At 34.4% G+C, this 11932-nt stretch overlaps 1 protein-coding gene across 1 annotated transcript; it reads left to right on the top strand.

The window, feature by feature from the left end:
* Window positions 1-2386: 2386 nt before the first annotated feature.
* Window positions 2387-11925, top strand: LOC128181225 (xaa-Pro aminopeptidase 1-like). The gene is made up of 22 exons (XM_052849538.1): window positions 2387-2664; window positions 3292-3355; window positions 3464-3568; window positions 3823-3863; window positions 4050-4101; window positions 4218-4361; window positions 4609-4704; window positions 4855-4936; window positions 5574-5721; window positions 5814-5858; window positions 5996-6082; window positions 6184-6234; window positions 6399-6457; window positions 7073-7150; window positions 7241-7312; window positions 7632-7692; window positions 7799-7868; window positions 8091-8195; window positions 8507-8578; window positions 8737-8813; window positions 10591-10689; window positions 11616-11925. The coding sequence occupies exons 1-22, from the start codon at window positions 2542-2544 to the stop codon at window positions 11733-11735; spliced, it is 1851 nt and encodes a 616-aa protein (XP_052705498.1). The 5' UTR covers window positions 2387-2541; the 3' UTR covers window positions 11736-11925.
* The last annotated feature ends 7 nt before the right edge of the window (window positions 11926-11932 follow it).

Genomic DNA, 11932 nt, shown 5'->3' with positions numbered 1-11932 from the left:
TCACCCACGTGCACCTGAGCAACAATGTACAACTTTGAGCTGAGAAGCTAAATTCTGGTATATATGACAGTATAAAATTTGTATCTATTTTTCAAATGAAATGCACAAAGCTTGTCTAAATCAGTATTATAAATGCTTGATTCTAGAACCATTTTAACAAGACCTTGGACTTTGGGTAGTTGTGTCAAACAGCAATGTGACGTAGGCCAGTCTATTTTATTAATTGCTGGCCACTCAGCCATGGCTGTTTGAAATCGACAAGATTTGTCTGGCTTTTGAGCTAAAACTACGCAATCAGTGCATATTTCACTTGATACCGAGTCATTTTTAACTTGTTTGGACGAAAGAAATAGATAGCTACGTCCAACCGAAAGTCCAAGGTCTTGTTGAAATGGTTCTAAACTATAGAGCATATAGCCATAATTCATATTTTTTTTTTAGATACTTTGCTGTGAAAATTCCAAACCTTATTTTGAGCCCCTTTTGATGAATATTGAAAGTGGATGAGTTGGGTTTATTATTGAAATAACCTTGTAACTCAACTAACATTTTGAAATAATTTTATGTAATAAATGTGTTTTATGTGATTTTATCTAATAAATTACTGTTAATCTGTTACGCCAATAGTAAACCCTCCTTGACCGCTGGGAAAAAATTAAGAATTGACCATATTGTGGAATTTAAACTATACACGTGGTATTTTAATCAGGGTGAATATACGAGGTTTTTGTCGCTTTTCAACGCTATTTTGGGAAGATCGCACTGTGACTTTTTTTTACAGTTTGTAGTTTGACGTCGGAGATAGAAAATGAAAAGGACAACATCAAAAATTAAGCCAATAAAGTCATAAAGAAGAAAAAGAATATACACTTATTTTTAGTAAGTCTACTATGCTGTTTCCTTTTATAATATAAGTTTGCAGAAGAAAATGCTTTGCAGTGTTGGACGTTAGAGGTTAACCTCATTGTGTTCTATTATACAATTATTTAACGCTTGAGCAGTCAATAGACCAGACTATTTTTCCCGAGGTGCAGGGAACAGCTCAGTATGATCTATTGCCCGAGGCCAACGGCTCCCCCTTTTTTGTGTAAACTAATATTAAATTGAGATGTTGTAATGCATGCAACAGGTTTTGTGCATGTAAAAGATGGGAAAAAAAATCTTAGTATATTGCATAATGGCACGAAAACCATCTACAATATGCAAATTGTAAACCCCGAAAACTAAAAAAGGAATTAGGTAATAAAACAATTATTTAATGCTTGAACAGTCAATAGACCAGAATTTTTCCCCTTGGTGCAGGGAACAGCTCAGTATGATCTATTGCCCTCGGCCGTTGGCCTCGGGCAATAGATCATACTGAGCTGTTCCCTGCACCTCGGGAAAAATATTCTGGTCTATTGACTGCTCAAGCATTAAATAATTGTATACTATTGAATCGTCTATTTTTATACGATCCAGTTCCAACCAGTTTATCGATCGCTCGAACCCTGCAGCAACCTAAGAAAAATCACGGACTGCATGAAATAATCGTGATGATATCAGACTTCAATTCCAAAGTAGCGATCATTGCACAAAATATTTACATAACCCGCATGAATCATCAAAAAGGTATTTTATTGTTTAAAATAGTGTAGGGGTTGTATCTGAAGATATCTGCAGTTTTAAGTATCCTCGACGCACCGTGACTTTTCATTTTACTTTATACGACATTACGTCATGTGTGGATCTAGAGGGTGGGTCAGGTGGTCCAGAGCATCCTGTAAATTCAAATTTCTTTAAATATATATTATAAATTTACCAAAAATTTGCCTCATACCCCCTACCCCCTGCAAACTCAAATAACCGCCCCCCCCCCCCTTGGAAATATTTTCTGGATCCGCGCATGTTTGTCTTTCTCCGCAGCAAAGTAGAGCTTCGGTCCACTGATCCGCATGTTCCGAGTTCGAAACCAGCAGGTACTTTAATTTCTGTTATGAATTGCGATACATTATAAAAGTTTTAATCTCTTTTCTTCTTTTGTTTTCGAATGTATGCTATAGTAGCCCTTATCTCTGTGGAATATAGAATTTGGGGCGAAACTTTCTCAAAAGATGTGGAGGGCCCTTAAAATGAACATTAATTTGTGTTTGGTTCGAAATATATGTACTAATAAAAACAGATTGGTTTTTCAATCAAAATACTTTTGGGATTCGATATTACAAAAAACTCTACCTCCGGCAATGGAGATGTTCTAGTAAAATAATTAAATAAAAATTAAGACCTTATGATTACAATGTAAACTTGTTCGTTCAAATAAGAGCCCGTCTTTCAATACTTTTTGTACTTTGATTTGTTAGAAATTATAAGATCGGGATCGGAATCCCATTTCAATGAAAAACTGAAAGTAGCAAGCGGTCCGCCGGTGAATAGTAAAAGTGCTGAAAACCAAACAAAACTGTAGAGAAATTTTGTAACGCTGAGGCGTTGACCTGTTTGAGTTTATATTCTGATATTTTTCTGATTTTAAGCTTGAGATAAGGATCAAATTCGAATTAAATCATGCCTCTAGCACATAACAGGACGGGTCCTTTGTTGAAGAAGTTGAGGACGCTGATGAGCAATAGAAAATACGTCCCAGAGAGTATCCAGGCCTACATAGTACCCTCCGGGGACGCTCACCAGGTGAGACGTCAGTCAGACATGATAGATTTTTTTTATGAAAAGCTTACTCTCTTCTTGCAATGTACAGTAAAACTATGTTATATAGCGAAGTCCAAGGGACCAGTGGATTTACTTCGCTTTTGCTGTAATTCGTTATAGCCGTATATCAAATTTGTTATAATAAGTATAGAAAATTCGCTATAGACATGTTTTCTTACACCAGACTAAACTTAACCTATTTAAGAAATTCATTATAAAAGTTTTTTAAATTGATATTTTTCACATGTATGGAATGTGTATTAATAAAATAATATCATATGTATCATATCCAAATTCATTATAAGTTATAACCATAAAATTTTGCAAGGATTTGTTCAGAATTTTTTCAGGGATTCCCCAAATCATTGCTATTTGTGAGATTTCGCTATATCTGTGTTAGTACTAATTTAAACAAGTTTTGCTTTAATTTGTAAATGAAACCTTTTTGGGGGATCTTTTATTTGGTTAGCAGCCTACCAGCAGTCCACCTACAATATTTAATTTCCATTGTGTGAATTAAATTAATGTAGTTATGAATAGGCACAACTTGTACATAAGAAACTGTACTTAGGGTAAACTTCCATTCTACTTTTTGTTTTATACTTCCAGAGTGAGTACATAGCTCCCTGTGATTGTAGGCGTGCTTTCATATCAGGATTCAATGGATCTGCTGGTTTGTATTTTTATAATAGAACTACTCTTGACTAACTCTGACCTTCATGATCTTAATAATTCTCAAGGTTTTTTTATTTTTACTTACAATGTTTGTCTCTGTTGACAGGGACTGCAGTGATTACAACTGACAAGGCGGCCCTGTGGACGGATGGCCGATATTTCCTACAGGCGGAAAAACAGCTGGATGAGAACTGGATCCTTATGAAAGATGGTGAGCTGAAAAAAATCCTACATGTGCTTATCTTTGTCATCAATACAGGCAATCACACAAAAAATAAATTTATGAATTCATCTTTAAGGAAATTTTGTTTCGTATTCAAAATTAATACGATGAAGCTTGTACTGTCATCAATATCTATTTATTTAATATCTACATGCCAAACAAACTGGAACATATCTGAAGTTATAGGAATCTATTGATGATAATTGTTCATATCTTAATTGATGCATCTTACTTTTGTACAGGACAACCCAACACACCAACTCAAGCAGACTGGTTAGCTAAGGTAGGCAGGAAATCTGACACAATCGTTTAAAAATCATCAGATGTATACACAATAAATATATTGAGCAAAATACATTATATGTGAATGCTTTTTAAGTTTCACATTAATTCCCAGCTAATTTTAATGTAAGTTTCTAATTATGTCTGGTTTAAAATACAGCTGTAAATTGTCTGTTGTCATATTCAGGAGTTACCTGTGGGTGGGAAGGTGGGCGTGGATCCCTGTTTGATATCAGCAGGTAAAGGTCTTTTGTACAAGTATATTACAGTAACTGTTTGATTTATTTCCTAAGATATTAATGGATTCAAAAAATATTTAAATTTCTATGTAGTTTATGAATTATTTGTTGAATAGAGGCCTGGTCACCATTGAAGAAGAATCTCCTGTCAAGTGGTCACAGTATCATAGCTGTCCCGATTAATCTGATAGATCTAGTGTGGGAGGACCAGCCCCCACCCCCACTGAATCCACTTCTCACCCTGACAGAGAAATACACAGGTATAGGGGTGTTCTCACTCATGAAAACCTCTCATTCACGGACAAAATAGATGATGTAACATGTCTAAACTGTCATCGTTCAATTAACATGTAAAACTCTGTGATTCAATATTTTGTTGCATTTTTTAAAAATTTTACAACGTTACTTACAAATCTAAGTCACAAGCTCTATGATGCATATAACTAACAGTACATAGACTGCATTTATATTAAATTTTCATTCGTTTCTTTCCCTGTTTTGCTCTAGGTATCAGCTGGCAAGATAAAATTCAAAAGATACGAGAGAAGATGCAGACCAAGAAATGTGGAGCCCTAGTTATATCAGCACTGGATGAAATAGCATGTATGTACAGTAGATTAATGCGACTGACCAAATCTGAAAATGTTCAAAAGTAGTTTCAGACAAAATATTGTGGTTTCTATACGATATTCATTGCATGTTAAAAGTAAAACAGAGTTGTAAAATGTTTTACCTGTTATTATTACTGCACAGATCTGTTTAACCTGCGGGGTTCTGACATTGAGTACAACCCTGTCTTCTTCGCCTATGCTGTTGTCACCCTGGACAACATCTTGTAAGTTCTTACGAAATATACACCAGGTCTCTTTTGACAATATCTTGTATTTTCATATACAGCAAAACTCGAAATATAGCGAACACGGATATAGCAAATTCATGGCTATAATAAATGCTTATTAATGTCCTTGCAAAGTGCTAATATAAACCTAAAGATCTTTGCTGTACATAACAGACATGGCTATAACAAATCCATGGCTATATTGAAGTAATTTTAAGACCCCCACTGGCAAAATTTTGATGTATTTTATTATTTATATAACAAATATTTCCATTACAAATTTCATTGGAGATACCTTAAATTTTATGATGCATACATAAAACTTAAGTTCAAATATATACAGAATTTTTTTAAATTGAAGTAAAAATGTTTAATAATTTTTGTAATTGAGAGTAATACGGATTTTAAAATTACAATAGTTTGAATCAGATTATTTGATAACGAATTTCACTATAAGATTTTTTATGAATTCCCTATAAATGTACGAGTTACGTTTATGCTGAAGATTTTTCTATGGTCCCTTGCAATTCACTATAAACGAGGTTTGCTGTAGTGTGTTCTTCAGCTTGAGAAAGGAAAGATGAATAATGCCACTGATTCAAGTTTACTAACATTGTTTTGATTTGAATTTCAGTCTATTTATAGATGACCAGAAGCTGGATGCTGAAGTGAAGCATCATCTACAGCTGAATGGGACCGACAGTGCTATACAGGTCACGTCCTACGACAAGGTCGGCGAGGTCATCAAAAACCTGGTCGACCAGGTGGAGGGCAAGTTCTGGGTAAGGTCAAACAGGTGAAGTGCAGTATTTCATTCTTTTTATGTAGATCTAGTTTACTCTTAATGTGAGAATCCTAATTTTTTTTTTTTCAGATCAGTCCCAAGTGCAGTGTGGCCTTAACTCAGTGTGTCGAGAAAGTATGATTCTTTTATTTACCTTGTATTGATGGATATTATGTAAAATTTTAAACATAGTGTAAAAGTCTTGAATACATATAATTTCGAATTTTTCTTTCAAGTAGATATGCTTAATTTCTGAACACCCTTTTTTGCAGACTCGACTATTTGCCCAGACTTCACCAGTAGCTGTGATGAAGGCAGTGAAAAACGACACAGAAATTCAGGGAATGAGATCAGCTCATGTAAGACTGAAGTTGTTAAACCACTCAATCATACACTACAATAGAACCTCTACTTCTAGTTTGTATATCTTTTGATGTATATTTTTACTTTTTTGTCCCAGATAAAGGATGCTGTCACTTTGTGTGAGTTATTCTCATGGCTGGAGAAACAGGTTAGGAAAATCAAACACCTAAAAACACCTAATATTATCTCACCATTTGTTTTGATTTTTTATTTGAATGTATAATTGGTAATGGTTAGATTATTTTTCGTTATTTATCTATGCAGTAAATTGTGTTATTTTGCTAGATTCAGAGTTATGTGTTTGTTTGGTAGATCCCCACTGGGTCAGTGACAGAAATATCAGCAGCTGACAAACTGGAAGAAATCAAAGGGTAAGAGATTCAAAAGTTACCCCCTCCCCCCCCCCCCCCCATCAAACTGGAGGAAATCAAAGGGCAAGAGATTCATAAGTTACTCCCCCTGACAAATGGGAGGAAATCAAAGGGTAAGAGATTGAAAAGTTACTCCCGCTGACAAACTGGAGGAAATCAAAGGGTAAGAGATTGAAAAGTTACTCCCGCTGACAAACTGGAGGAAATCAAAGGGTAAGAGATTCAAAAGTTACTCCCCCTAAGAAACTTGAGGAAATCAAGGGTAAGAGATTCAAAAGTTACTCCCCTTTACGGAATGGAGGAAAATCAAAGGATAAGAGGATTAATAGTTATCCCCCCCAAAGTGAAGGAAATCAAAGGGTAAGAGATCTTATAGTTGCTCCACCTTGCAAACTGGAGGAAATTAAAGAATAAGGCATCTTATAATTACCAGTACTCCTCCTGACAAACTGGAAATCAAAGGGTGAATTGATATATTTTAACATCTTTATCCAGACATGATGTAACTTCTGGTGTCACTCTAATTATGATTGATTTATGGCTAAATTCTCCTCTTACAATTCTTCACTGATAAAATACTGATTTAGTAATGCTCAATATTCTGTTATATTTTAGAGAACAAGAAGACTTCATCAGTTTGAGTTTTGCCACCATCTCTAGCACTGGTCCTAATGCAGCTATTATACACTACAAGTAAGTCTGACTGGCGACAACCGGTCTGTGACGGATGTATAACCTTGACCCCTGTGACCTTACTTTTAATGACCTTAACCTATATTGTAGGCCTACAGAGGAGTCGGACACTGTGCTCAGTACTGACGAGATCTACTTGTGTGACTCGGGGGGACAGTACAAGTTAGTATTTAATGATATCAGTTCTATAGGTCAAAAGTGATAGAAAAAGTACAAGCTCTGTAAGTCACCAGTGATAAACAATACTAGTATGTCTATTCTTCAGGTCACTGGTGATAAAAAATATTGATTCAAAAATCTCTGTTTTTGTTTCAAAACTTGTTTCAATGAAACTAATCCAGTGTTGAATAATGGTAATTGAAATGTATTTTTCCTAATTTTAAATTGAAATTGAAAATTTTTTACATCATTCATCTGTACATGGTTTGGTGTTTTTTTTTATGAATATTTTATGAATGTTTTATTCCATTGATTTGTATAGGGATGGTACTACTGACGTCACAAGGACGATTCATTTTGGATCACCCTCAAATCATGAAAAAGTATTTACTTTTTTTAACTTACTGAATTCACCAGTTACAAACATGCAGTTTTGTGTTGAATGTTACCATGTCTGTATTACCATGTTATTTCTTTTATGTGTTCTAGGAGTGTTACACTAGAGTTCTAAAAGGACATATTGCTTTAGCTTCCATTATTTTTCCTAATGAAACCAAAGGTAACATTTTTGTTTCTTAACTTCGTTTCTAAAATTAATCAAGAACTTTATACAATCTTAGGTTGTATTTTACTATACCTGTGATATCTTATGTTTTAATTTTCTTGACTGTACATTTTGAGAATGATCAATCGTGGTATTGACAATGTTTATGTCTAAATCACAATATAAAGCAAATCTGTTTCCAGGACAACACACTAACTGATTTTCTTTGACCCCTAGGTCACATGTTAGACACCCTTGCGCGGACCTCCCTGTGGGAGGTGGGTCTTGACTATGCCCACGGGACGGGGCACGGTGTGGGAGCCTTCCTGAATGTACACGAGGGTAAAGCAATATACTGTAGATTCCTTATTTAATGCGAGCACTTTATTCTGCGATTTAATCGTTTTCCATCAAATTGCGGGAGATTAAAATTGAGAATGCCAAATTTGTATCATAGTTTTATATTGTGAACATGTGTTCAAAAAATAAAAGCGAGATTTTAAAATTAGCAAGATGTGCTTCTCGCGATTTTACACAGATATTTATTCTTCGCGTTTAATTAGGAATCAACAGAATGTATAAATTAAATTTACTGGAAATGAATGTGCACAATGTATATTCTGTTATAACAACCTGTGTGTTGTCTTTTACAGGCCCCTGTGGGATCAGTCCCCGGGTGTCAGCAGCAGAGATTCCCCTGGAGGTGGGAATGATTCTCTCTGATGGTGAGGAAATGGTTGGGGGAGCGGGGGATAGAGTGTTGTAGTGTTGAATATATTTTCATGTTTCTCGCTTTGATAAAAAAACAAAAATCAAGCAGTTGGTATGATGAAACCACCATTAGCTATATGAGATAAAATTACCCTAAAACTTTGTCTCGTAGAGCCAGGATACTATGAAGATGGAAAGTTTGGAGTCCGTATAGAGAATCTCGTTCTTGTGGTCAAGGCAGAAACCAAGGTACGTATTGGGACAGTTGTCACAGTTACTGTATATTATCAAAACCGCTTTGGTTGGATTTTTCCTATAGCGTCACGATCATTTCTGTCAGCTAGGTCATGCATAAATTATACACGCCGCCGTTGTGAAAACTTTATGATTGGTTAACTCCTTTTCATAGGCGGAGTTATCAATACATGCTTATGCAATGCCAGAGCTGAAGGATTTCTCAGAACAGTTCATTTTCCCCAAATATGGAGTCATTATCGACTATCCCCTATGTTTAAATTCTGTGCAAAACTCTCTCTCTCTCTCTCTCTCTCTCTCTCTCTCTCTCTCTCTCTGTGTAAACGGGCGTTAAACCATAGTCTCAAGCTACAGCCCAGAGTATGGCGTTATAAAAAAAATATAATATTTAAAAGTTGCATGTGCTAAGTGTTCATTTCATGTAAATACATGTACCGTAAATGTATAATGCACATGTATTACCTATAAACTTGCCAGTCGAAGATCAGCAATCGACAGTCAATAAAAGAATTGAACGATGGTGTGGAAGAACGAGACGGAAGTGGAGAGTACAAGGGGGTTTGTACATGTGCATCTTCATTAGGCAAGTGTCCGATTCGTTTCTCTTCTGTTGCCCTATCACTTTCGGTGTAAATATCACAGGCACTTGTTTCTAAGAAAAAAATTAACCCTATAGTATGGGTATTTTTTTTCTCAGAAACAAGTGCCTGTGGTAAATATATTTTGTATAACGTGTATAGGAACAGTACAATTACATGTAATATTGTTTATGTACAGGGTACCTTTCGCTTCGTGTTAATTTTCCCGCCTTTTTACACTTGCAAAATCCCCCCCCCCCCCCCTCGTCTTGAATTCGCCCGACCAACTAGGGCGAAAAGGGAGAAAATAAAACGCAGTGGGGATTATTTCCTTGTATCCACTAAAAAGAACATATTGCAAAATAATATTTAGCGAATTAAAAAAAACGAAAACTAATATATACTTAAATATCCCCAAACGATTTACTGCAGATTTCTTTATTTACCTGTCTCTGAACCATCTATTACTAGCTCCATACATGTACACTGGTTTGTTTACATACATAAAAAATACAGCTCTTGATCCGCTTTCCGAGTACAGTTAAAGGTTGTTTAATAGGAGAAAGTTTGGGGTAAGTAAAATACAATTATTAACAGTAGTAAACTAAATGAAGAATTATTTAAATGGATTATTTGCACAAAATGTGGTATGGTATGATGTAAATCTTTTCAAAAATAGCGTTATTTTTATGCGCTGTAAATTGCCGTAAAGTTTTTTTGTACATGTAAGTATTTTATGCACTGTAGCTTTATATTTACTAACCCAAAATTTCTACATAGAGCTACAGCTATATATGTTATGTACCGTATGTATGTTTTATCACAAGTGTACACTTTCGAAAAATAGTCCAATTTCGACAGTCACAAGTACCCATGTGAATTTTTCAATCTCCGATATAAAATCTTGTTGTTCTGTCCATGCATAATTTAGACTTATTTAACCAGCAGCCAATCAGCGGTAAGCTGAATCCACCAATAAAAAAAATTGTGGTTAAGGTGCGGGTATTGTTTATGTATGACGTAGCTGATAGAGTTGAACGTGACGCGATCGGAAAAGTCCAACCAAATCGGTTTTAGTAATAAAGTCACGGCCAAGCAGCCACAGCACAGCATCAGCAGCTGGTAGGAGTGGAAATGTATTTTGAAGCTAAGCCATTGTATTCTGACATAATCACTTCCAATTTTTCTTTTAGTTCAATTTTAGAAATAAAGGATTCTTGACCTTTGAACCCATTACCCTTGTACCTATGCAACTGAAAATGGTAGTACCATCCTTGTTAACAGAGAAAGAGGTAATTAACATTAGATTTTTAATTAAACAAAATTATACATTTACTTTTGCTAATATGTTTCCCTATATGAACCAGTCCAAAAGTGATAATGTTTATTTCTGTGTGAACTTTATAATGACACCACAATGATTACAGATCATGTTTAAGTTTAATGGTTCAATTATTGTAAAAATAATAATGTTATGTTTATAATGAATGTTCACTCTGTTAACTGTTTTAATCAGAATGTTAACACTGTTTAGTGTTATAATCTGAATGTTAACACTATTTAGTGTTATAATCAGAATGTTAACACTATTTAGTGTTATAATCTGAATGTTTTCACTGTAAACTATTTTAATATGTTAACTGATTTAATCTGAAAGTTAACTCTGTTAACTCTTTTATCTGAACATTAACACTATACACTGTAATAATCTGAATGTTAACTCTATTTATTGTTTAAATCTGAATGTTAACACTGTTATCTGTTTCAATCTGAATGTTAGCTCTGTTTACTATTTTTATCTAAAAGTTAATTCTGTTAACTGTTTCAATCTGAATGTTAACACTATAAACTGTTATAAACTGAATTTTAACTCTATAAACTGTTATAATCTGAATTTTAACTTTTAATTGTTTTAATCTGAATGTTAACACTGTTAACTGTTTTTATCTGAATGTTAATTATGTTATTTGTTTTAATCTGAATATTAACTCTGTTATTTTTCTTAATCTAAATGTTAACTCTGTTAACTGTTTTAATCTAAATATTAAAACTATTTATTGTTTTAATCTACATGTTAACACTGTTACCGGTTTAATCTGAATGTTAACACCGTTAACTGTTTAATCTGAATTTCAACACTGTAACTGATAATTTTTTTACTGATTCAGTCCTGAACGTTAACACCATTGACTGTAGCGGTTGGTTTCTCTGTTGACAGATAAGCTGGCTCAATGAGTACCACACACAGTGCAGGGAGGTGGTCGGGCCGGAACTCAAGAGACAGGGGAAGAAAGAGGCGTACGAATGGCTGATGAGGGAGACTCAGAGTATTGGGTGATGACAACATATGGATGAATTTTAAATTATCAACTCTTGAACAAATTTAGGGTCTAAACCTGATTATACATCTTTAAAAAAATATCACACACTTAAATGTGATAACATTAAATGATATGCAATATGATGTCAATTTGTCAACTTTTTCCTGATTGATATTTATTGGTGATTACTGTCTAAAAATTGAAGAAGTTTATT

The sequence above is a fragment of the Crassostrea angulata genome, chromosome 4 (assembly GCF_025612915.1).
Source record: "Crassostrea angulata isolate pt1a10 chromosome 4, ASM2561291v2, whole genome shotgun sequence".
Lineage (NCBI taxonomy): Eukaryota > Metazoa > Mollusca > Bivalvia > Ostreida > Ostreidae > Magallana > Magallana angulata.
Note: the sequence above shows the minus strand (reverse complement) of the source record. Positions and strands in the feature narration are given on the sequence as shown.